General features: G+C 39.5%; 3 protein-coding genes across 3 annotated transcripts; 2 read left to right on the top strand and 1 right to left on the bottom strand.

Moving 5' to 3' along the window:
* Positions 1–6,189: 6,189 nt before the first annotated feature.
* Positions 6,190–7,237, bottom strand: LOC106090934 (cuticle protein 16.5). Its single transcript, XM_013257297.2, has 2 exons — positions 7,186–7,237; positions 6,190–7,002 (listed from the first exon to the last, which is right to left on the bottom strand). Exons 1-2 carry the CDS (start codon positions 7,186–7,188, stop codon positions 6,190–6,192), a joined length of 816 nt encoding a protein of 271 aa, XP_013112751.1. The 5' UTR covers positions 7,189–7,237.
* A 4,758-nt stretch (positions 7,238–11,995) lies between these two features.
* LOC131996894 (uncharacterized) lies at positions 11,996–16,216 on the top strand. Its single transcript, XM_059367081.1, has 2 exons — positions 11,996–15,268; positions 16,155–16,216. The coding sequence occupies exons 1-2, from the start codon at positions 11,996–11,998 to the stop codon at positions 16,191–16,193; spliced, it is 3,312 nt and encodes a 1,103-aa protein (XP_059223064.1). The 3' UTR covers positions 16,194–16,216.
* A 93-nt stretch (positions 16,217–16,309) lies between these two features.
* LOC131996893 (uncharacterized) lies at positions 16,310–17,308 on the top strand. The gene has a single exon (XM_059367080.1). It carries the CDS (start codon positions 16,310–16,312, stop codon positions 17,306–17,308), a length of 999 nt encoding a protein of 332 aa, XP_059223063.1.
* Positions 17,309–27,361: the final 10,053 nt, after the last annotated feature.

Here is a 27,361-nt window from a genome sequence, read left to right as displayed (position 1 = left end):
GCTATAAGGGCAATAACAACCAGGACGGTAAGGTCACGAACAGTCTTGCAGTGTAAGAAATCTCCTTCTTCGCCTTCCCTGAGGATGACAAAATCCGCATCGTTTGGTCATGCAGTGTAAGAAGGAGATTAACGCCTTCTCTGAGGATGGGAAAATCCGCGTCGTTTGGGTGCCGGGCCATAACGGAGTAAGGGGAAATGAAAGGGCAGACGATTTGGCGGTGAAGGGCAGAGGACTGCCGTCTATAAAATTGGTTAACCCGAAGCAAGATATGGTCCGGTTCGGACCACAATTAAATTATATGTTGGAGACCTGTGTAAAATTTCAGCCAATTCGTATAAGAATTGCGCCCATTGGGGCCCACGAAGTAAAATAGAGAGAACGATTTATATGGGATCTGTATCGGGCTATAGCCGATTCAGAACATAATAAACACGTTTGTTGATGGTCATGAGAGGATCCGTCGTACAAAATTTCAGGCATATCGGATAATAACTGCGACCTCTAGGGGTCAAGAAGTCAAGATCTCAGATCAGTTTATATGGCAGCTATATCAGGTTATGAACCGATTTGAACCTTATTTGACACAGTTGTTGAAAGTAAAAATAAAATACGTCATGCAAAATTTCAGCCAAAGCGGATAGGAATTGCCTCTAGAGGCTCAAGAAGTCAAATCCCAGATCTGTTTATATGACAGCTATATCAGGTTATGGACCGATTTAAACCATACTTGGCACAGTTGTTGGGTATCATAACAAAACATGTCGTGCGAAATTCCATTCCAATCGGATAAGAATTGCGCCCTCTAGAGGCTCAAGAAGTCAAGACCCAAGATCGGTTTATATGGCAGCTATATAAGGTTATGAACCGATTTGAATCATACTTGGCAGAGTTGTTGGATATCATAACAAAACACGTCGTGCAAAATTTCATTTCAATCGTATAAGAATTGCGCACTCTAGAGGCTCAAGAAGTCAAGACCCAAGATCGGTTTATATGGCAGCTATATCAGGTTATGAACCGATTTGAACCATACTTGGCAGAGTTGTTGGATATAATAACAAAACACGTCGTGCAAAATTTTATTCCAATCGGATAAGAATTGCGCACTCTAGAGGCTCAGGAAGTCAAGACCCTAGATCGGTTTATATGGCAGCTATATCAAAACATGGACCGATATGGCCCATTTACAATACCAACCGACATACACTTATAGGAAGTATTTGTGCAAAATTTCAAGCGGCTAGCTTTACTCCTTCGGAAGTTAGCGTGCTTTCGACAGACAGACAGACAGACAGACGGACGGACGGACGGACGGACAGACGGACGGACATGGCTAGATCGACATAAAATGTCGCGACGATCAAGAATATATATACTTTATGGGGTCTCAGACGAATATTTCGAGTAGTTACAAACAGAATGACGAAATTAGTACACCCCCCATCTTATGGTGGAGGATATAAAAATTAGGGATTTTGTAAGTAGAACGAAATTCCTGACTTAGATTTGCTTCTTCGAGGTTACTTTTTAGTTTTTAGAGCGCACAACAAGCCGATTACTGGCTTAGGTGTATGTCCATAATTGCATGGGGCGGATTAATATCTGCACCCTCTTTTCAACCTAACCTAACCTTACAGAATGACGAAATTAGTATACCCCCATCTTATGGTGTAGGGTATAAAAATACGCCAAAGCAGCAACGCTATGGACTGAAATATCTGGTGATATGACCGGTAATTTGTGTTAATAGGGGTTAATTTACTCCAAAAACCCTGCAGGGTGGGCTTGTGTTCCTATGTGGGAACACAAAAACGTGCAATAGTATGTGTGTTATGCCCAGCACTGATTTAGATTTTGCAGACTATAATATAAGTCATTGTGCAAAATTTTAGCCCAGTCAGGTTAGAATGAGCCCAATAAGTAAAATCGTGAAATTGGTGTATATGGGTACGCATATTAATGGTCAAAAAATTTGGGTAGGAGTTGTTTCATGAATGGCAAATATTGTAAATTATGGGTTTTTAAGAGCATGCGTGGTCCGGAATTCAAAAAATATATTAGCAAACGGAGTCCACCGTAGCGCAAGGGTTAGCATATCCGCCTATAACGCTGAACACCTGGGTTCGAATCCTGGCGAGACCATCAGAAAAAATTTTCAGCGGTGGTTTTCCCCTCCTAATGCTGGCGACATTTGTGAGGTACTATGCCATGTAAAACTTCTCTCCAAAGAGGTGTCGCACTGCGGCTCGCCGTTCGGACTCGGCTATAAAAAGGAGGCCCCTTATCATTAAGCTTAAACTTGAATCGGACTGCACTCATTGATATGTGAGAAGTTTGCCCCTGTTCCTTAGTGGAATGTTCATAGGCAAAATTTGCAATTTCCATTAGCAAAATTATAATTTAATAATTTATTTAAGAAAATACCTGTGTTAAAGAAATTATCTCGAATTATTATTAATAATAATTGCTGTCCATGAATCTTTGATGACTAGACTATTGTTTGTCTTTGTTTATTCAATGCTCATAGGGTGTTTAAATTTTTTTTTTTTTTAATGAAGCATTTCAGGTGGACTGAACCGGATTTGAAGCAAAGCTTATAACCATTTTAAACATTTGCGGTACCAATTCCACAACAAAGTTTTAAAGCTCTTTAACATAAAGCTCGCTTGTAGAAATTGTGTTATGTCAAATAACCATTCAAGATGTTGTACGTTAAATTCAAACATTTCAAATGGGGTTATTTCTAAGTTTTGACTTTAGATTTTATAATAGATTTACCCCTATTCGGTACCAAAAAACAATATTGCAATGAAAAACCAGCAAGGAAGGACAAAAGTCGGGCGGTGGCGACTGTTTAGTACCCCACACCCACCTTATAAGTACAATGTGGGACCTATATCCAATTCTGAACCAATTTTGATGGATTTCGGCGAGCAAATATGTTCAAACTGTAATAACTACGCTTGACAAATGACAACATTATGGCAAATTACCCAAAATCTGACGAGAATATATATATGAGCTATTGCTAATTCTGAACCGATTTCGAGCAAACTTCTCAGATAATGTGGTAGTCGTCGAGGAAAGAGCCACTGCAAAGTGCTTGCAGTGGCTCTTGGGGTGAAAATATGGCGATATACATATATGACCGATATATTTAAATCTGGGCCGATTTCTATGAAATTCACTAGTAATATTGAGATTCATTAAAAAAATCCTTCCTGCCAAATTTCGAGACAATCGGTTAATAAATTAGCACTTTCTTGCAATATTTTTCAAAATCGGACGAACATATATATGGGAGCTATACCTAAATCTGAACCGATTTCAAACAAACTTTTCATATACTGTGGCAATTGTCGATGAAAGCGTTTTTCAATATTTTGGCAAGATGGGTCAATAAATGCGCTTGCAGTAGCTCTAGAAGTTAAAATCGGGAGATATATATATATATATGAGAGCTATATCTAAATCTAAACCGATTTCTATAAAATACGCCAGTAATGTTAAGAGTCAAAAGAAAATCGTTCCCCCCGAATTTCGAGAGAATCTAACCATTTTATTGCATTATTACAGCAAATCGGACGAACATATATATGAAAGCTATATCCAGATCTGAACCAATTTTTTCCAATTCCAAAAGGCTTCGTCTCTAGGCCGAAAAACATGCCTATACCAAATTTGAAGACGATCGGAAGAAAACTGCGACCTGTACTTTGTACACAAATTGACATGGACAGACAGACAGACGTACGGACAGACAGACAGACGGACATAGCTAAATTAAATCAGAAAGTAATTCTGAGTCGACCGATATACTTATCAATGGGCCTATCTCTCTTCCTTCTGGGTGTTACAAACAAATCCACTAAGTTATAATACCGTGTACCACAGTAGTGGTGTGGGGTATAAATGCGTAAAAACAAAAAAAGGAAATTTTTTTTCAAATTTTCAAATTTCATAGGCTTATGTTCTTTTTATACCCTCCACCATGGGATGGGGGTATACTAATTTCGTCATTCCGTTTGACTCCTCGAAATATTCGTCCAAGACCCCATAAAGTATACATATTTTTGAATGTCATGACATTTTCAGTCGATCTAGCCATGTCCGGCCTTCTGTCCGTACATCCGTCCATCTGTGTCGAAAGCACGCTAACTTTCAAAGGGGTTAATCTAGGCGCTTGAGATTTGTTCACAAATACTTCTTATAAGCGTAGGTTGATTGGGATTGTAATGGGCCATGTCGGTCCATGTTTTGATATAACTGCAATATAAACCGATTATGGGTCTTGACTTCTTGACCTTCTAGAGGACGAAAATTTTATCCGATTTGGCTGAAATTTTGCATATATCGTTTTGTGACTTCCAATAACTGTGCCAAGTATGGTCTAAATCAGTCCATAACCTGATATAGCTGCCATATAAACCGATCTTGGGTCTTGACTTCTTGAGCTTCGACGGGGTGCAATTCTTATCTGATTTGGCTGAAACTTTGCACATATCATTTTTGTATGACTTCCTTCGACCCCCTCTTCAATTTGGCCCAAATCGATCCAGATTTGGATATAGCTGCCATATAGACCGATCCGCCGATTTAAAGTTTTGGGCCCATAAAAGGCGCATTTATTGTCCGATGTTGCCGAGATTTGGGGACAATGAGTTAAGTTATGCCCCTCGATATACTTCTGCAATATGGCACAGATCGGTCCAGATTTGGACATAGGTGCCATATAGACCGATCTCTCGATTTAAGGTTTTGGGCCATACAAAGCGCATTTATTGTCCGATGTCGCCGAAATTTTTTACAGTGAGTTGTGTTATGGCCTTCGATGTCCGTTTTCAATTTGGTCCAGATCGGTCTAGATTTGAATATAGCTGCGATATAGACCGATCTCTCGATTTAAGGTTTTGGGCCCATAAAAGGCGCATTGTCCGTTGTCGCCGAAATGTGGGACAGTGAGTTGTATTATAGCCTTCGACATCCTTCTTTGATTTGTCCCAAATTGGTCCAGATTTGAATATAGCTGCGATATAAACCTCTCTCTCGATTTAAGGCTTTGGGCCCATAAAAGGCGCATTGTCCGATGTCGCCGAAATTTGGGACAGTGAGTTGTAGCTGCTATGGGGCATAAGGTATGCATTTTTTCACCGGATTTTGACAAATGGTGGTTTACATATATACCCGAGGTGGTGGGTATCCAAAGTTCGGCCGGCCGAACTTAACGCCTTTTTACATGTTTAAAATTCTGTTTTTTTTAAGTATTTTTTAAAAAATAAGTATAAAATTTCATAAAAATTTTCATTTTTAGTTTTTGCGTTTTTGTTCGCCGGTTTAAAACACTGTGCGCCGTTCGGACTCGGCTAAAAAAGGAAGGCCTTTATCATTAAGATTAAATTTTAATCGGACCTTACTCATTAATATGACAGAAGTATCCCCTGTTCCTTAAAGGAATATTCATAGAAAATTAAGTAGTTTAATAGCATTCAACCTTGGGTGTTGCGTGAACTACCAGCCGGAAACGGAACAGTTCCTGAGTCCATAATGAGGAAGGATAGACCAGTTTGGCCCTCTACCTTTATTTCATACGTGTAGCACGAACTAGAAGATTGCATTACCAGAGTTGCTTCAATCCAACACTGTGACGTTGGTAATAGTGTTACGCATTTGTTGTCAAGTGTAGTCTCAGGTAACTTAAATCAAAAGACTTAAGACACGAACACTGTGTTTACTTAGCAGCTACTTTGACATTTCTTAGTACATCTCTATATTGAAATATTTCTTGAAATCAAAAGGCCTAGAATACGAACACCACTTTCGTAAAGAGGAAATGCTCAAAATGATAATCTTTTTTTGGAGCATTTTTATAATTTACATTTTCTTGAAATCAAAAGACTTAAGACACAAACTCTATTTTTTTAATACGTGTACCCACATTTTTATGTAGAGTGACTTTTTTCTTAAAAACTTTTGCGAATTTTGCTGTTTCTTTAACTCTTGGAAAAGCCCTCAATTCTTCTATAAGCGATACTCTATTCCAATATTGGTGGTATAGATCCTATATGTCTTTGGTAGTGTTTTTTCATGACTCTCAATAGTTAAAAAAAAATTCAAAAAATTTTATATAAAAAACAAACAATTTATTTACTTAATATTACTAAAAAAATTTACACAGTTTCTAACGATCTACTTCTTCTTGTAAACATAACCGCCGTTGGCAGCGTACTGAGTACCCAAGTTGCCACTGGAGACGCTGACAGCTGGGGCGGTGAAGGATGGTTGGAATGATGGGGCGGAGTAGGAGGTTTGCACAGCTGGAGCAGCATATGAGGTTTGGAAAGCTGGTGCAGAGAAGGAGGTCTGAACAGATGGGGCAGCGAATGAGCTTTGGAAGCTGGGAGCGGAGTAAGTTTGTTGAACGGCTGGGGCAGAGTAGCTTACAGCAGGAGCGGCAAAGGATTGTTGGAAAGCTGGAGCGGAATAGCTAACTGAGGGAGCAGGGGCAAACGTTTGTTGGACAGCTGGAGCCGAGTAGCTGACAGCGGGAGCGCTATAGCTAACAGCTGGGGCAGCATAGCTAACAGCTGGAGCAGCAAAAGATTGTTGGAAAGCTGGGGTAGAGAATGACTGGTGCACAGCGGGAGCAGAGAAGGTCTGTTGGACAGGGGGCAAGTATTCACTGATTGGAGCTGCAACGGGAGCACTGTATTCCTGTTGGAAGGTAGCAGGAGCACTGTAGGTCTGTTGAACAGCGGGGGCCGAATAGCTTTGTTGCACAACAGGGGCACCATAGGTGGCAGCTGGAGTTTGAACTTGAGCTGGAGCGGGAGCTGGGGCAGCTGCGGGGGCTGATTGGGCTACTGGGGCAGGAGCTGGAGCCGAAGCTGAGGAAGTATAGCTGGTTTCCACACTGTTTTGGGTGGCTGGCAAGTATTTCTTGGACAGATGGCTGACATCGGCGGCAGCTACGGCCAAAAGAGCAAAAGCAATGAAGAATTTCTGCAAAAGAAATGTGTGTTTGAATTAAAGTTAAAGCACAAATATTTTTAAAGCATATTTTGGGGCACTATTTTAAGACACAATAAACGTTACACACAGACACTGATATTCAAAATTTCGTTTTTAAGTCTTTTTAATTTTTAAAATCTTTATTCCGTATCCTTTTCTATGTGACCAACTAACCATTTTTAGTCTTTGGATAAAACTTGGGATGGGCTGATAGTTTACAGTTGGAAGTAAGCGTTGAAACTGATGCTGTTGGTGTCCATCTCCAATGAATTTATAGTTGAAAATGACAATGTTGATTTAACATCATTGCCCATTGTTTGAACACTGGAACAAAAAGCCAAACCAAACATTTCATAATTCTGTGTGAGTGATTTTATGTTCGAAATCTCATAAAATTCCATGGTTTTGTATGTTGTTTTGTGTACAAATTATTTGTTATAGTTGAAGTCAATTCAAACTAGAGACGTAGACGACAAAAATAATGCCAATGCAAATATCGCCCGTCTGTCTAAATGCCTCATTACTATCGCTTGGAAATGTGAACGCCTGGACAAAGAAAAGGTCCAACGCTTATTGCCTTCCATAATCATACAACTGGGATGCCCCTTTTTTATATGGACTAGAGGAGAAGCAAACTATCTCCACACAAATTTTAGCAGATTATTTATGCTAATATGAAGTCATTGTCTTTGAAGTTTATTTGACTTATTAAGGCTATGATCACAGGTGGAGCTCAAAATGAATGACCATTGGACATTGATCAATCAAACTAATCTAGCTTAAAGTCAATAAAGTTTATTTATGCATAAAAGAACCAATTAAAAGCATCTGAATAATATGCTAATTATAAAACCATATTTTTAATATGACCAAAATGAAATGGAATATCTTGCACATGCTTGGAGTTGGATCAGTATCACTGAATGAAATGTAAGCTTAGTGATTTTGAACATCGTAGAGAGTAGGTGTATTAACAACTGCGGCTACGAGACTTGCGATGGGAGAATGGATTGAGGATGGGAGCAGCTCATACCATCGAGGCGACGATGGGATATCCTGCAAGGAAGGGAAGAGGTTTTTGATCGGATACCTGAGATGAACCATGAGGTAGAGTGCGAGGCACTGCTGACAGCGGCACAGTCTTGGATTGATGGAACCCTAGTATTGCCATCTGGAAGATCATGTTACACGGATGGATCAAAACTAGAGGACAGAGTGGGCCTTGGGGTCTACATTGAGAACCCAGTAACTGAGATCTGTTTTAGACTGCTTGACCATAATACGGTCCTACAGGCGGAGATCCGGGCGATCATGAAATGCGTGACTGGTGTGGTGCTAACGCGAGGATGTCGAGTGTCAACATCTTTACCGACCGTAAATTGCCATAATGGCAATAACAACCAGGACGGTAAGGTCACGAACAGTCTTGCAGTGTAAGAAGGAGATTAACGCCTTCTCTGAGGATGGGAAAATTCGCATCGTTTGGGTGCCGGGCCATAACGGAGGGGCAGATGATTTGGCGGTGAAGGCCAGAAGACTGCCGTCAATAAACTTGTTAACCCGACGAAAGGCTTCGGGTCGAAGCAGTCCGAGTTAAGGGCGTGGGTAATGTAATCGCATGTAATCCTGTGGAACAACGAAACGGTCGGTAGAACTGCGAAAACCCCATGGGGGGATCCAAATCGTGAGAAAATGAGAGTATTACTGAAAAGAAATAAGAAGGAGGTCAGTAAAGCTATTAGTATCCAAACGGGACACATGGGACTACGAGTTCACTTATGTAAAATCGGGGAGCCAAGTGATAGCATGTGTAGGGCATGCGGGGAAGATGATGGAGCATTTCCTTTGTCATCGCCCGGCTGTCGCGTCTAACAGATACCGGCACTTTGGTGGAGACACAATACCAGACATTAACCAACCTAGGGGAGTGGTATGACAAACAATTAAGGATTTTGTAAGTAGCACGGAATTCCTAACTTAAACAAAGGATAAAGGGAAAGCATTGCTGTGCTATTGGAGCTATAGCAAGTTATGGACGGATTCAGATCATATTTGACACGTATATTGAAGGTCTCTGGAGAAGCCGTTGTACAAAATTTCAGCCAAATCGAAAAATAATTACGCTCCCAAAAAGTCAAGATCCCATACCGGTTTATATGACAGCTATATTAGGTTATTGACCGATTTGAACCATATTCAACACATATGTAGGAAGTCATAATAAAACACGTTGTGCTCAATTTCAGTATAATCGGATAAAAACTGCGCCCTCTCATCAGATCATAAATGGGCTTTTAGGGCCTAAGACCCTAAATCGGTCTATATGGGGGCTATATTAATATATAGTCCGATATATATCATCTTCGAACTTAACCTGCTCATGAAAAAAAAAATCTGTGCACAGTTTCTGCTCAATATCTCAATTGTTAAACACTGTAGCGTGATTTCAACAGACAGACGGACATGGCTAGATCGTCTTAGATTTTAAAGCTGATCAAGAATATACAATATATACTTTATAGGATCGGAAATGGATATTTCGATGTGTTGCGAACGGGATGACAAAATGAATATTCCCCCCATCCTTCGATGGTGGGTATAAAAGAGAATAATAATAAGAAACAAAATCCTCGAGTCACTTGCTGCAGCACTTGGGGTGCTGACAAAGAAACCTTGTTGACCACATACAAAGCAATTGACCAGTTTGTGGTGTGTTATGCAGCGCCAGTGTGGTGGACACGCAGTGGAATAATACTCAAATCTTTCAGAATGCTGTTCTTCGAACTGCGACGGGCTGTCTTCTCAGTTCTCATGTGAACCAGCTCCATCAAGAGACAAAGATCCTAACCATGCGAAGACATAATTACATGCTATCACAGCAACACCTTCTGAGCTGTTATCGATTGCAGAGACCATCCAAATCATCACCTTGTGATCATCATTTAGGTATCCACCGCCCAGAAGCTTTAAGGTAGATCTACATGATCCAGAACAGGAGGTTTAGCGCTATAAGATAGAACCTCTATATAAAGCGGCATATCAAGCGCGTCTAGACAACATTCATGCAGACACGGTAGCAAATGCGGTGAATGGCTACCGGTTGCATGTGGTCCTTGGGGAACGACCGCTTACCATTACAACTGAACAAAATTGACCTCCCCTTGCAATCCAGAGTAGTTCTGGCTCAATAACGATCTGGCCCCCTTTCAGAAATAAGAAGAACATTTCCTGGATGTTTAACAATGCAATTCGCCAACACTTCGCAGTTCCGCTCGCAACTTCCTCATACAAACGGACCTACGGATATCCACTAAGAGTATAGCCCACCAAGGGGGCTCCCACCTTACATTGCTGATGACGAGAAAGACCTGCCTTGGAGGACCAGAACTACTCCGGACAAACTGAGATCTGGATGGTGGCACATACTGAACACATATTGATCGTTCAAAGTTAGATAATGCCAAAACATTTATCTACCCTGAGTACGGGACTCCACCCCATGACACCAATCCACTATTTAGATGCTCAGCGAAACCCATAATTTTGACTGTAGAAACACTATGGACCGATCCAGTTAAAGCAGGCAGAATTTTAGAGCTGGATCTAACAACCATTTCCGGGGCAAGATGATTTCAGAGAGAAGAAAGACTAGGAATGCAGAAGAAGTAGGGATATACTTGGAAAGTTTGGCTACAATGACAACACAGCCTATAGCGCTATAAGATAGAACCTCTATATAAAGCGGCATATCAAGCGCGTCTAGACAACATTCATGCAGACACGGTAGCAAATGCGGTGAATGGCTACCGGTTGCATGTGGTCCTTGGGGAACGACCGCTTACCATTACAACTGAACAAAATTGACCTCCCCTTGCAATCCAGAGTAGTTCTGGCTCAATAACGATCTGGCCCCCTTTCAGAAATAAGAAGAACATTTCCTGGATGTTTAACAATGCAATTCGCCAACACTTCGCAGTTCCGCTCGCAACTTCCTCATACAAACGGACCTACGGATATCCACTAAGAGTATAGCCCACCAAGGGGGCTCCCACCTTACATTGCTGATGACGAGAAAGACCTGCCTTGGAGGACCAGAACTACTCCGGACAAACTGAGATCTGGATGGTGGCACATACTGAACACATATTGATCGTTCAAAGTTAGATAATGCCAAAACATTTATCTACCCTGAGTACGGGACTCCACCCCATGACACCAATCCACTATTTAGATGCTCAGCGAAACCCATAATTTTGACTGTAGAAACACTATGGACCGATCCAGTTAAAGCAGGCAGAATTTTAGAGCTGGATCTAACAACCATTTCCGGGTGTATTGGCTTTTTTACTTTAAACCTATTTTAGCGTTTTTTATTTTATAACTTTAATCTCATCACTGATACTTGCCTTAATATAATTGTCTCTTTCTTACAGTATTTTTAAGTAACATTAACTTTGCTCTCACTTAACAAAACCCTGTAACTTACATTTATACAAGAGAGAGTTGTTGTCAACTAAGCCTCAAGCAAAGCAGATCGCTACAGCGAAACATTAATTTGTGTCTTGTCATTCGTCTTTTTTTTTTAATGTTAAAATTACTAAATAACCTCTTGTTGTTATAAAAATAATAAGAACAGTTGTTTAAAGATATGTGTAGTATTCTGTGAATAAACTTTTATGAAAATACCTTAAATGAAATCGTTTCACTCAGAAACTCTCGTACATTAAATTGGTGCCGAAACCCGGGACGACTTTCCCGCTACAACAATCAAAAAAAATAATTAAAGCCAACACAAAGTTGTGTAATATACTCCATCTACGTGGTTACAACTAAATCAGTGTTTTTATATCTGGAATTTAAAAATTTTCCCAACTTCATACACCTTTGCATGGTATTTTCTGAGCTTACAGGTTCATCTTTAATCCGCTAAAATAATTAACAATTTATTCCAATTACCTTTTGCCCTATTCATCGCATCTAGAAAATGGAGAATTTATCGTCGATAATAGCAGTTCAACACAAATCACACAGCCATTTGCAAAGGTTAGCAAAACGTTTCAACAATAAACCCGAAAAAGAAATAACAAAGGGCTATATGAAATGCGTTCTAGAAGAAGTCGAAACAATTTATAAAAGTTTTAAGGAAGATCATGAGCAAATTTGTGCTTTGGCATTGGAAAACACCATTAATGAAAAAGATGTGCCATATCTAGCAAATGACTTCTATGAAGTTTTCTTTGATACCTACATTACGTTTAAATCAAAACTATTAGATCTAGCCGAAGAGCCTACAATGTCGCATCATCATATGGCAAGTACCTTCATATCTTCCAACAACAACTATAGTAACTCATCAACATCATCATGTGCCAAACTTCCAAAAATTGAATTACCAACCTTCACAGGAGAGTACCTCGAGTGGATACCCTACTGCGACATGTTCACTTCGTTGGTACACAACAACCACTCATTGACTGATATACAAAAGTATTTTTATTTAAAAGGGTCTTGTAAAGATTCCCCTTTAGATATTATAAACCAATACCCAGCTTCTGATAGAAACTACATTGCTGCATGGGAAGCACTTAAATCAAGATACCAAAACAAAAGAAAACTTATTGAACAAATCTTAAACAAGTTATTTTCAATTCCACAGTCTAATGGTTCGTTTTCTAGTATAAAAGAACTGCTTGATTCAACACGATCGTCTCTATCACTGTTAAGGTCGCTCGATATAGACATTGATACATGGGATCCGATCCTTATATATCTTATGACACAGAAAATGGACAAACAGACCCGTAAAGAATGGGAACAATCCATTAGTAGCACTGAACTTCCTGTAATGAACGATTTGTTCAAGTTTTTGGAAACTACATTTAGAACATTGGAGTCTGTAGAGGAATCAAATAACCGACCAGAAAGGCAGATCTCTGTTAGTCGCTGTCCACAACAAAAACCATTTAAACGATCTCTGCACATGCATAACGCAGCCGTAAGTACGAGCACCTGTGTATGCTGCCAACGTCGTCACCCACTATACAAATGCTTCAAGTTCTTATCGCTGTCGCCAACAGAAAAGAAATCAATCGTATCTCAAAACAACGTTTGTACGAACTGCCTGAACCCAGGTCATTACTTTAGGCAATGTAAAATTGCAGCTCGCTGCCAACTCTGCCATCAAACTCACCACACCATTCTTCACGCTGCTTACGCAACAGACATCGTTCAAGATCAAACAACAACCGCGCTGTCTACTGCAGTAGAAAATATGAATGCTACAGCATTAAGCCATACACAACCAACATCACATATCAACTCGCACCTATCATCGCTTGCAGCGAATCAACAGTCCCAAGTTCTGCTAGCTACCGCTAAGATTCTCATTAAACACCCCCACGGTGTTTGCTATGCTAAAGCATTGGTTGATCCCGGCTCTCAAGCCTCATTTGTAAACAGAGAGTTATGTCAACTATTAAATTTGAATCAAAAGAGAATTGAAAAAACAACGATAGATGGAATTGGAGCAACATCTAAAACATCAATCAAACATATGGTCGAGCTGAAGCTGGTGTCCAATTATAATAAGAATTACAATTTAACCGTGAGTGCTTTTATTTTGCCTAAAATAACAAATTATAAACCAATAGATGTGAGAAAATGTGATCTGCCGGATTTGAATTCATATCAGTTATCCGATCCAACTTTTTACATGCCATCTAAGATAGATGTTTTGTTGGGAAGTGATGTTTATGGTGAGATCTTAAAACAAAATTGTATAAAGTTTCCAAACAGTGTCTTATTGCAGGAAAGTGTGTTCGGGTGGCTAGTTTCAGGCCCTATAGGCAAACCATACCCAAAAACGACCCTGAATGTAAATAGCTGCAATCTCGAGAATCAGCTGCGTTTATTCTGGGAACAAGAAGAGTTGGCAGAAACAAAAAATTTATCGCTAGAGGAAGAAGCTTGTGAATCATATTTTGCAACAACATATATTCGAACGAGTGAGGGCCGATATGAAGTTCACTTGCCATTTAGAAGTTTGTTAAAAGGTGAGACTGCTCCGATATTCCAAAATACAGACTATGTTGCCCTAAAAAGACTGAAACAGCTTGAATCTTCTTTTAAATATCGACCTCAATTTGCGACAGCTTACAAAGCCTTTATGTCTGAGTACGAACATTTGGGCCATATGGAAAAGGTGGGACGATATCCTCAAGATTTACCACCGAATATATACTTCTTGCCTCACCATGGTGTTTTGCGCGAAAGCAGTACCACTACTAAATTAAGAGTCGTTTTCGATGGTAGCAGCAGAGTTCCACCACAGCCATCTCTGAATGATGAACTCGCTAGTGGACCCCCACTGCAAAACGACCTGCCCACTATTATCATTCGATGGCGACGTTTTAAAATTTCGTTTACAGCCGACTTGGAAAAAATGTTTAGGCAGATAAATGTATGCAACGACCATCAGCTGTACCAGTGTATTCTATGGCGTGACCCCAACACCAATGACCTGAATATTTACAAATTGAAAACAGTAACTTATGGTACGACCTCCGCTCCGTTTTTGGCAATAAGAGTTTTGAAACAAATAGCAGAAGATGGCAGATCAGAATTTCCTTTAGCGTGTAAAGTGATAGAATCGGATACATACGTGGACGATGTTATATCTGGATGTGACAGCGTTACGGAAGCAATTAAATTGGCGCATGAGCTTGTCCTCTTGTTGGCGAAATCTGGTTTTACCCTTAGGAAGTGGAGCTCAAATTCTACCGAACTATTAAGTACGATTCCTTCCGAGTTTCAGACTACAGCCAATAGCTTCCCGCTTCAAAATCATGAAATGGTTAAAGCCTTGGGCTTATCTTGGGACCCCAAAAGTGACAATTTTTATTTTAAAGTCAATTATACTTTTTCTGATAAAATTACGAAAAGTGTTGTACTTTCAGATTCTGCAAGATTATTTGATCCACTTGGCTGGTTGGCCCCTACAACCATAATGGCGAAAATCATGTTTCAAACTCTATGGCGAGAAGGTTTGGATTGGACAGATCCTTTGCCAGCGAATTTGCACAATGAGTGGTCTAAATATCGAACTGCATTAAAGGACATTGAGAAGTTATCGCTGCCTAGATGGTTTAAAAGCAAATCGACATCCTCTACTGATCTTCATGCATTCTGTGACGCGTCCAAGCTAGCTTTTGCCGCAGTTGTCTACATAAGAGTTGTGAAGGAAGATGGAAAAGTACACGTAAGTCTAATACAATCAAAAACAAAAGTAGCCCCTCTGAAAGTACAAACCATACCAAAACTTGAGTTGTGTGCCGCTGTTTTGTGTGCAAGGTTGGTCACCAGGGTAAAATCATGCATTGGGCTCAAAGTAGATAATGTGATGTTGTGGTCGGATAGTACCACGGTGCTGAACTGGATCAAAACACAATCTTCTCAGCTCCCAGTATATGAGGCAAATCGGGTTTCTCAAATACAACGCTTGACAAATATTTCTGAGTGGCGATATGTATCTTCATCTGACAATCCAGCAGACTGCGCAACCAGAGGCTTATTACCAGAGGATTTAAAAACTCATACCATTTGGTGGCATGGGCCACACTGGCTACATGAAGACTCAACTGCCTGGCCTGTTTGTAAGCTCAGAAATACCGTGCATCCGGCTGCGAGTAAACCAATCATCTATTCATTCACCACGAGTACAGCCACCAAGCTGAAGACGTCGGATTATCCGGACTACTTTTCAAAATACTCATCATTCAACAGACTGCAACGGGTAACTGCGTATATTCTTCGATTTTACAACAATTTGAAAGCGTCTATCTCAAAAGATTCCATTCAAAAACATCATAAACTGATTGGTTGTCTCCAGACAACAGAATTGAAAAGTTCAAGATTGCGGTTAGTCAAGATTTGCCAACGCATTTCCTTCAAAGATGACATAACTTGCCTTCAAAACAAACTTCCTTTAGCATGCAACAGCCGAGTACTAAAACTGCAACCATTCTTGGATGATGAAGGCGTTCTTCGAGTTGGAGGAAGAATTAAGCACGCAGATTTATCGTTTGGGAAAAAACACCCTATTTTATTAACAAAAACTGATCCTATTTCCTACCTTATATTTGCAGAAGCTCATTCTAAAACATTACATGGTGGAGTGCAGCTGATGCAATCATACGTCATGACTCACTACTGAATCCTTTCAGCACGGAACTTAGCAAAATCTGTGAAGCGAAACTGCGTGACTTGTTTCAAATATTCTGCTAAAGCCGCTACTCAAATCATGGGAAATCTACCACAAGTGCGACTCAATCCTGCAAGGCCCTTCAAACATAGTGGTCTAGACTATGCTGGCCCTATAAATATGAAGCAAAATACACTCAGACGAAGCACCACAACCAAAGGGTACATATGCTTATTCGTTTGCATGTGTACCAAAGCTGTTCATCTTGAGGTTGTTTCTAGCTTAACCACTGATGATTTTCTGGCTGCATTTAAGAGGTTCACTTCTCGCCGAGGACCTTGTACTGATTTGTACTCGGATTGTGGCACAACATTCATCGGAGCGTCCAAAGAACTACAGATTTTGTACCATAGATCCAAAGCTTCATTACCTGAACATTTGGTAGAAGGCCTCAACAACAGTGGTACCCAATGGCATTTTATACCTCCTGCTTCCCCTCATTTTGGTGGTCTATGGGAAGCGGGTGTGAAGTCTACGAAGCATCATCTTCGTCGTATTATGAAAGACCGGACTCTCACATACGAGGAACTTTCAACCCTATTGTGCCAAGTCGAAAGCTGTTTAAATTCCAGGCCTCTTTGCCCGCTCTCAACTGATCCCTCAGACTTCAGCGTTTTGACACCGGCCCATTTCTTAGTTGGCGAGCCTACAACTTGTATACCAGAAGACGACTTGCTAGACTCAAACATCAATCGGCTAACACATTGGAAACAGATTGAGAAACTTAAGCAACATTTTTGGCAACGCTGGTCCCAAGAGTATCTTTGCCGATTGCAGTCAAGACCAAAATGGAATTGCCTAAAACGAGAGGCCCAAATCGGTGATATTGTACTGCTACTTCATGAACGCAGTACCCCAGGACATTGGCCATTGGCTCGAGTAGAAGAAATACATCCTGGCTCTGACGGGCACTGTCGAGTTGTGACCTTGTATTGCAATGGAAAATTCATAAAGCGTCCAATTGCAAAAATTTGTTTTCTCCCATCCAACGATGCATCATCAGTCACTTTAAATGCTTTGGAAGAAAGAAATACTTGAAGTACGGTTTAAGAACTAATGTTCTTAGTGGGGGAGAATGTATTGGCTTTTTTACTTTAAACCTATTTTAGCGTTTTTTATTTTATAACTTTAATCTCATCACTGATACTTGCCTTAATATAATTGTCTCTTTCTTACAGTATTTTTAAGTAACATTAACTTTGCTCTCACTTAACAAAACCCTGTAACTTACATTTATACAAGAGAGAGTTGTTGTCAACTAAGCCTCAAGCAAAGCAGATCGCTACAGCGAAACATTAATTTGTGTCTTGTCATTCGTCTTTTTTTTTTAATGTTAAAATTACTAAATAACCTCTTGTTGTTATAAAAATAATAAGAACAGTTGTTTAAAGATATGTGTAGTATTCTGTGAATAAACTTTTATGAAAATACCTTAAATGAAATCGTTTCACTCAGAAACTCTCGTACACCGGGGCAAGATGATTTCAGAGAGAAGAAAGACTAGGAATGCAGAAGAAGTAGGGATATACTTGGAAAGTTTGGCTACAATGACAACACAGCCGCTAATTCATGACTGTATGACAACCGCTGCTCTTTATGTCAAGAATTAACATAGGTTACACATTGCTGAACAGAGATTTCCAGTTTGTAAACTAGTTATACCCACCACCGAAAGATGGGAGTATATTCATTTTGTCATTCCGTTTGCAATACATCGAAATATCCATCTCCGATCCTAAAAAGTACATACATTCTTGATCAGCATAAAAATCTAAGACGGTCTAGACCTGTCCTTTCGTCTGTCCGTCTGTCTGTTGAAATCACGCTACAGTCTTTAAAAATAGAAATATTGAGCTGAAACCTTGCACAGATTCTTTTTTTGTCCATAAGCAGGTTAAGTTCGAAGATGGGCTATATCGGACTATATCTTGATATACCCCCTATATAGACCGATCCGCCGATTTAGGGTCTTAGGCCCATAAAAGCCACATTTATTATCCGATTTTGCTGAAATTTGGGACAGTGTGTTGTGTGAGGCCCCTCGACATCTTTTGTCAATTTGGCCCAAATCGGTTCAGATTTGGATATAGCTGCCATATAGACCGATCCGTCAATTTTGGGTCTTAGGCCCATAAAAGCCACATTTATTATCCGATTTTGCTGAAATTTGGGATAGTGAGTTGTGTTAGGCCCATCGAGATCCTACGTCAATATGGCCTGGATCGGTCTAGATTTGATTATAGCTGCCATGTAGACCGATCCTCCGATTTAGGGTCTTAGGCCCATAAAAGCCACATTTATTATCCGATTTTGCTGAAATTTGGGACAGTGAGTTGTGTCAGGCTCCTCGACATCCTTCGTTAATTTGGCTTAGATCGGTCCAGATTACAGATTATTACAGAGTCGCAAAAATACAATACAGAGTCGTTGAAAAAATTTGTCAACGCCGACTATATGAAAAATCCGCAATTACTTTTTGGGCAACCCAATAGCTGCCATATAGATCGATCCGCCGACTTAGGGTCTTTGGCCTGTAAAAGCCACATTTGTTATCCGATTTTGTCGAAATTTGAAACAGTGAGTTATATTAGGCCCTTCGACATCCTTCGTCAATTTGGCACTGATCGGATCAGATTTGGATATAGCTGCCATTTAAATCGATCTTTCGATTTAAGGTTTTGGGCCCATAAAAGACCCATTCATTTGCCAATGTCGCCGAAATTTGGGGCAGTGGGTTAAGTTAAGTCCCTTGACATACTTCTGCAATATGACACAGATCGGTTCAGATTTGGATATAGTTGCCATATAGACCGATCTCTCGGTTTTAGGTTTTGGGCCCATAAAACCCCCATTCATTTGCCAATGTCGCCGAAATTTGGGGCAGTGGGTTAAGTTAAGTCCCTTGACATACTTCTGCAATATGACACAGATCGGTTCAGATTTGGATATAGCTGCCATATAGACCGATCTCTCGGTTTTAGGTTTTGGGGCAATAAAAGGGCGCATTTATTGTCCGATGTCGCCGAAATTTGACACAGTGAGATGTGTTAGGCCCTTCGATATCCTTCTTCAATTTGGCTCAGATCGGTCCAGATTTGGGTATAGCTGCCATATAGACCGACATCTCTATTTAATATTTTTGGCCCATAAAAAGCGCACTTATTGTCCGATGTTGCCGAAATTTGGGACAGAGAGTAAAGTTAAGCCCCTTCACATATTTCTGCAATTTGGTCTAGATCGATCAAGATTTGCATATGGCTGCCATATAGACCGATGTCTCGATTTAAAGTCTTGGCCCCCAAAAAGGCGCATTTATAATCGGATTTCACTGAACTTTGATATAGTGACTTATGTTAGGGTTTTCAACATCCATGTTGTATATGGTTCAGATAGGATTATTTTTAGATATAGCTACTAAAGAGACCAATATGTTGTTATACACAATTGAAAAATGACTTGTATTTATTGGTATTTTATCCAACTCGGAACATATTTTGTTATAACTGCTATGGGACATAAGGTAGGCAATTTTCACTGGATTTTAATGAAGGGTGGTTTACATATATGGCCGAGCTTGTGGGTATCGAAAGTTCGGCCCGGCCGAACTTAACGCCTTTTTACTTGTTTATATTCATGAAGTTCGTCTGCTCTACAATTTCCTGGGATATATCAAGTTGTGTATATATGGTTTCCATTCATGTAGGTCAATTGGGATTGAGATTACGGAAAATCTCCAAGCTTTTGTTATGCTTATAAAAATACATTGGCAAGTTGTTATACTCTAATCCACTTTAATGAAGAAAGGTATTAGAAAGTTAAAGTCTGACATTTACATATGATTAAGACTAATTTACTTTCTTTTCACTTCACGGCACAATACAATATACAAAATAGTATTTTTTGCAATATATTTACCAAAGTATTGTTTCATTGAATTATTTCTTATGTTTATTTGCTTATGGAAAAACAAAAGACTTAAGACACAAACTTTTATTGCTTCGTGCATAAGTGGTCAAATGAAACAGACTGAAGTTTAAATCAGTCTTTCTTTTTCTTCCCCATTTTAACAAAAAAGACACAAGTTGCTTGTGTTATTCCTATGTAAAAAGGGTGCTTTTGGACTTGTGGATTTCAATCCGGATAACCATTTCATAATGGATTGAATTACTCAAAATGAAGAGACTTATTGCTGATATGCAGACTCCAATGCTTGAGAATGTTTGTCAGCGTAAACTTCAAGTTAACCAACAAAATTTATAGAATCACTTCAAATCAATAAGGACGTTGACCTAACATTATTTGCTATATTCGATTTTTTTAGAAATATTTTTAAAATTCATTATAACGTTGAAAGCCAATTTAAATGGTAGATCCGTTTCATGATATCCATTCACAACACGGTGTCGCTTTAAACACAAACGTGTGAAACATCAGCTTTTTAAACTGATGCCATCATTGACGACACTCCCCTAAATATGGAAAAAAGTGAATGTGTTGGCGACTGCATTCGATTTAAGATGACTTTTATTGGTCAAATATTTGAATATGTTTATGTTTGAATGCCAATCATGTTAGGTGAGGAATGGGTGAATGTATTTGGGTGTAACGACAGTTGGTAAAATTAATAATAATTATCATAAGATAATTTTTAAACAAAATAATGTAATCTTAAGGTTTATAAGCTTTTTAGCAGTTCTTTTGCAATATATTTCAAAATTTGATAGTTTCAAAAACCTTCAATGTATAGACAAAGTCTACTGAGGAAACACTAGAAATATGCCGTGTGCTTATTTGAAACTTTAAGTGGAGCGGACGTTTTGTTATTTTGCTACCCAGAAATATGCTGTTACTCGTAGTAGGTCATGATTTATGGTGAAACTTTATAAACACTCAAGCATAGCTACAGACAGAGTTATCCTCTAGGTGGTTGATGATCTGCGTCTGTTTCCAGTGAAGCGGTAGATCTAGAGTTCGGTTTCTAGACTTAGAATAGACTCTTATGCATGTCTCCTGCCACCGTAGCGCAAGGTAAGCATGATCGCCTATGACGCTGAACGCCTGGGTTCGAATCCTGGCAAGAACATCAGAAAAATTTTTTTGCGGTGGTTTTCCCCTCCTAATGCTGGCAACATTTGTGAGGTACTATGCCATATAAAATTTCTTTCGAAAGAGGTGTCGCATTGCGGCACACCGTTTGGACTTGGTTATAAAAAGGAGGCCACTTATCACTGAGCTTAAACTTGAATTTGACTGCACTCATTGATATGTGAGAAGTTTGCCTCTGTTCCTTAGTGGAATGTTCATGGGCAAAATTTGCACAGACTCTAAAGGCCCAACAACTGCGGTGGTGGTATTAGGTCGCAGCATGTTGTCTGTAACTGAGACCTCGACTAGTGGCTCGACTGCGCCAGGCTCCACTAGCGGACAGACGACTGTTCAGCAGTGGCTTTTGACAAAGACACTGGGGTCGAGACTTAAGACAAGTCCGAAACTATTTGATCTTCGCATGCGTATAATTTGCCTAGAACATAGGCCTTTTCTGGCAAAAAATTTGGTCCTTGAGGGCTTTTCATAATAAAAGGAGCATAAGGAGAGGTAGTCTCTCTCCTTATCGGTGAGAATTTTACGATCATTAATTGTGCTCGAAGAATCGCTGCACAGGCCACCCCAAAGGCTACACGGTAACGCAGTTGCGGTCACTTGGAGGGCATCCCATGCCTAAAAAAACTAGGGCGAACCATAGTTAGATGGGTCCAAGAACCTTTGCTTAGGACAGTTTGGTGATGGTAGTTGTCGTCAAGGTAGAATTACAGGACAGCATACTTATAAACAATGGGAGAGGGATAGTCAGACTGTCATCTGTGTAATCCGATGTCCTTGGTGAATTGCCTGGGCCTCCTCCTGTTAGTGACGATGTAGGCTGGTATCGGAGCCGATACAAATTAATTGATTTCGGGGATCAAAGCTCAATTAAAATGTATATTTCCACCTTAAAAATATTGACGAAATCTTGTCAGACGCAGCATTGGATTTAGTCAAGGAGGAAGATATTCCTTCTCGACCAATGGCATACGCATGGAAACTAAGGATTGCCTAAGATCCTGAATACAAAATTGTGAGACTAAGGGACTGTAATCCCAATTTTTCAACCACTGACAAGAAGATTGGTAGATTGGATAAGGCGAATGGCGACATATGCACTATTCGTACTAAGTCCCTAACAAGTCTGAAGGAGATGCAAATGAGTCTGAAAGAGGTGTAAGCTTAATGATAAACGGCCTCCTTTTTATAGCCGAGTCCAAAAGGCGTGCCGCAACCCCTAGCGACCCCTCTTTGGGGAGTGTTTTAACGTGGCAAAGTATCTCACAAATGTCGCCAGCATTAGAAGGGGTTAACCACAGCTAAAATGTTTTCTGATGTTGTAGCCTGGATTCGAACTCAAGGCCTTCAGCGTCATAGGCGGACATCTCTCACAATTCACAAATTCAGTTGCTGATTGAAGCCGCTTCTACAGGGAACTATTGTGAGAAGTGATGCTAATGCACATCACCAGATCTGGGGAAGTTCGGATTTAAACGAGAGGGTTGGGCTGTTTATCGAATGAAATTATCGATAACAAGAAAGACTATTTAGTTTCATTGGATCTACCCTAAGGTGTAGTGATTTATGTGGACTAATGTACCCATATGCAAATATTTATCTATGAACATGTGTATGACAATGGGTATTAAATATGCATAAATTATTATTATAATTAATTTAATGTATTGTATTTCATTCAATAATTGTAAGTATGTACATAGATATGGTCAGCATCACTTTAAGCCTTATAAAAACCAAAAGCCATAATCAAATGGTGCCCCTATGTCTCCATTGTTGACACAATGCCGGTCGGTAGTGCCCACTAATAAGATGATAATAAATAATTCAAAATTTTTGGTTTTGTGTCTTGATCTTATGATGCATACAAATTGGAACGCCTTTATAGCACTTTTGGATACTTTTGGAATAAATTTGCCCAGTTGAAGAGTTAAATATGGCTTGTTTAGTTTGCGGTGAAATGTAATTTTTTTCGAAGTCAAATTGATTTAAAAAAAAATTGCGTGGGCCTTCTTTTCGATATCAATTTGTTTAAAGATTTCTCGTTTATGAGTTGATGGATTATTTATGGTCTATTTCCGTATGCAAATTATAAGAAAATATCATAAGTTTTCATGTAACGTGAGAACTTTTAGAAATGAAGTTTTGGGATCAGGTTTCCTAATATGTGCATATAACCACACCTTCCATAAAGAACCTTTTATTGAGAATTTTATTGTTTTTGAATTGAATTGAATGAGATTATCAATGTCTCATTTGATTTTGATTTTTATTACAACTTAATTTATAATTGATAACCTAATACTTCTTTCTTAAACAAAAGGCTTAGTTAATAATAACAACTGAAAGCGTGCTAGGTTCGTCGGCCATAGACCGATTCAGACCATATTTGACGCGTATATTGAATGTCATGAGAGAAGACGTTGTAAAAAATTTCAGCCAAATCGAATAATAATTGCGCCCTCTAGAGGCTCAAGAAATCAAGTTCAGTTTATATGGCAGCTATATCAGGTTATGCATCGATATAACCCATATTTGGCACAGTTGTTAGCAGTCATAACAAAACACGTCGTGGACAATTTCAGCCAAATCTTATAATAATTGCGTCATCTAGAGATGCTCAAGAAGTCAAGCCCCAGATCGGTTAACATGACAGCTATTGGGTTGCCTAAAAAGTAATTGCGGATTTTTTAAAAGAAAGTAAATGCATTTTTAATAAAGCTTAGAATGAACTTTAATCAAATATATAATTGCCATTTTGTTCGATAACCTTTTGCCATCTTCCGGGCAAATTTAGTATTCCACGCTCATAGAACTTCTGGCCTTTATCTGCAAAAAACTGAACCAAGTGCGATTTTATAGCCTCATCATTGCCGAAAGATTTACCATTTAAGGAGTTCTGCAAAGATCGAAATAAATGGTGTCTGATGGTGCAAGGTCAGGGCTATATGGTGGATGCATCAAAAGTTCCCAGCCAAGCTCACTCAGTTTTTGTATTCAATGTATGTATTCAATTTGTCCAACTGTTGACAGTAAACATCCGAATTAATCGTTTGGTTCCTTGGAAGCAGCTCAAAATATACCACACCCTTCCAATCACACCAAACAGACAGCATAACCTTCTTTTGGTGGATATCAGCCTTTGAAGTAGTTTGAGTTGGTTCACCATGCTTGGACCATGATCGTTTTCGACTAACGTTGTTGTAAACAATCCATTTTTCATCTCCAGTTATGATTCGTTTCAAAAACGGATCGAATTCATTGCGTTTAAGGTGCATATCACAAGCGTTGATTCGGTTTGTTAAATGAATTTCTTTTAATACATGTGTTGTTACCCATATTAAAATTGACGCCAAACAAACAAATGTAAACAAAATTTCGCGCACTTTTTTTCTAAAGCAAGCTAAAAGTAACAGCTGATAACTGACAGAATAAAGAATGCAATTACAGAGTCACAAGCCGTTGAAAAAATTTGTCAACGCCGACTATATTACTACTATATTACCGACAATTACTTTTTGGGCAACCCAATATATCAGGTAATGGATCGATTTGAAGCATACTTTGCACAGTAGTTGGAAGTCGCAACAAACAGGCAGACTGACGTACGGACAGATAGACGGACAGACAGACAGACAGACGGACGGACAGACAGACAGACCGACAGTCGGACGGACGGACATGGCTAGATCGACTTAAAAGGTCCTACACAAATATTTCGAGTAGTTACAAACAAAATGACGAAATTAGTATACCCCCATCCTATGGTGGAGGGTATAAAACTAAGTCTGAGTTGAACCACAAAACTACACTTTACAAGACACTGATACTACCAGTGCTGTTATATGGCTCCAAAGCATGGGTATTTGCGAAAGCAGATGAGACAGTACTTGGTTGTGTTTGAGAGAAAAATCCTTCGTAAAATATATGGACTAATTTGCATTAATGGAGCGAAAAAAAGGCATTGTAAGAACCACCAGCTGTATGACGACGGTAGCATAGACAAACGCATCAAAATATAACGTTTGCGTTGGCTAGGTCATGTTGTCAGAATGGATGAAGAAGCTCCAGCCAAGAAGCCTTTGAAGGCGACCATTACAGAAAACGCAAAAGAGGAGGACCAAAAATCCAATGGAGTGGCCAAGTGGAGAGCGACATATCGAAACTGGGTGTCAGAAATTGGAGAAGATCGAGGCGAGTGGGGATTCATACTATGTTCGGCTAGAGGAATAATATTTCTGCAATGGCCAATTAAAATAAAGTAAAGAGTTGAACCACAGCATTGTAGAATCGAGTAAAAGCGTGCTAAGTTCGGCTCGCCCGAATCTTGGGTACCCACCACGATGGATTACGTTAAAAATGTACCCTTATTAAATAAGTTTGTATTTGAATTATTTTGGTCTCAAGAAATCATATCGGTATATCGGTACTTAGGGAGATCTATAGAACCATATTGAACGATTCGGATAAAACTTGGCACTGATGTTGCAGGTCATAAGAGAGATTTTTGGGCCAAATTTTACCTGAATCATGGAATAATTTTGGTTTCTAAGGACTGAAGAAATCCAATCCGGGGATCGGTTTATATGGGGGCTATATCTGTTTATAGAACGATTCTAATCATACTTGGCACAAATGTTGGAAATTGTAACTGAAGACTTTGTTCCAATTTTCATCAAAATCGGGCTTCTGAGGGCTGAAGAAGTCAAATCCAGGGATCGGTTTATATGGGGGCTATATCTGTTTAAAGACCGATTCGAATCATACATGGCATGGATGTTGGAAGCCATAATTTAAGGCTTTGTTTCAAATTTCAGCCAAATCGGATGAAAATTGAGCATTCTAAAGGCTCAAGAAGTAAAATCCAAATCTCAACCGATATGGCCCATTTGCAATCCCCAATGACCTACATCAATTAAAAGTGTCTTTGCAAAATTTCAAGCGGTTTCGTGGTTTTGACAGACGGTCGGATGGGCGGACGGACATGGTTAGATCGACCCAGAATGTTCAGTCGATCCAGAATATATATACTTTATGGGGTTGCAGATCAATATTGCGAGGTGTTACAAACGGAATGACTAGATTAGTATACCCCCATTCTATGATGGTGGGTATAAAAATATGAGTATATGTTGTCCACAGTATCCAATTATAGTAGGTCCTTTTTTGATTCGATCGATTTGAAACCAGATAATACAAATACAAATACCACCAGCCTCCTGCACTGGCTCGCATAGGTTAGGCTAGGTTGAGTTTGGGGATATTTACCCACCTCTAGCCACTATGGACATACACCTAAACCAATAATTTCCACATTGTGCTCTCTAAATATTAGCGGCCTTATTCATACAACTTTATGAAGCCTTAAATTAGGTATATTTGACTATTTTAAATCTATATTAAGTTCAAATCTGTATTAAGAATAAGGCCACAAAAAGTTACCTCGAAAAAGAAAATCTAAGTCAGGAATTTTGTGTTACTAACAAAATCCTTAAATTTTTTCTTAACCACGTCCCATAGTCGGTTCATGTCTGTTATTGTGTCCCGAAACTTCTCCACAAAGAGGTGTCGCACTGCTCAAAAAGGAGGCCCCTTATCATTGAGCTTAAAAAAACTTGAATCGGACAGCTCTCATTGATATGTAAGAAGTTTGCATCTGTTTCTTAATGGAATGTTCATGGGCTAATTTGCATTTGCATGCTCTTCGGTAGGTCTGATTCTCTTTCCAGCTTGCGTAGAAGTGATTGGAATGTCAGTTCCATCCCTTCCATCGTCCGGCAATTTCGCACGATTGCGCTACAGCTCCATACTCCTCAGTCTCTTTCGACATGCCACGGATTGCTTTCTCGGTCCTCTTGTGAGCTTAGTACTGGCGTCAAGACTGTTGACAGACTGTCGCTGTCTGAATCTCAATCAGCAACGCCACTTAACATAAAATCTGGGGTCGTACTTCGCATCCATCTGCTTTATCCGTCTCTTCCTCAGTTGTTA

This window comes from Stomoxys calcitrans, chromosome 4 (genome assembly GCF_963082655.1).
Source record: "Stomoxys calcitrans chromosome 4, idStoCalc2.1, whole genome shotgun sequence".
Classification (NCBI taxonomy): domain Eukaryota; kingdom Metazoa; phylum Arthropoda; class Insecta; order Diptera; family Muscidae; genus Stomoxys; species Stomoxys calcitrans.
The sequence above is the reverse complement of the archived record's forward strand: the minus strand, read 5'-3'. Positions and strand labels throughout refer to the sequence as shown.

Coding starts and splice junctions, on each gene's coding strand:
- LOC131996894 (XM_059367081.1), top strand. CDS start 11,996: ATGGAGAATTTATCGTCGATAATAGCAGTTCAACACAAATCACACAGC. Junction 15,269..16,154: donor AGGAAGATGGAAAAGTACAC/GTAAGTCTAATA, acceptor TTATATTTGCAG/AAGCTCATTCTAAAACATTA.
- LOC131996893 (XM_059367080.1), top strand. CDS start 16,310: ATGGGAAATCTACCACAAGTGCGACTCAATCCTGCAAGGCCCTTCAAA.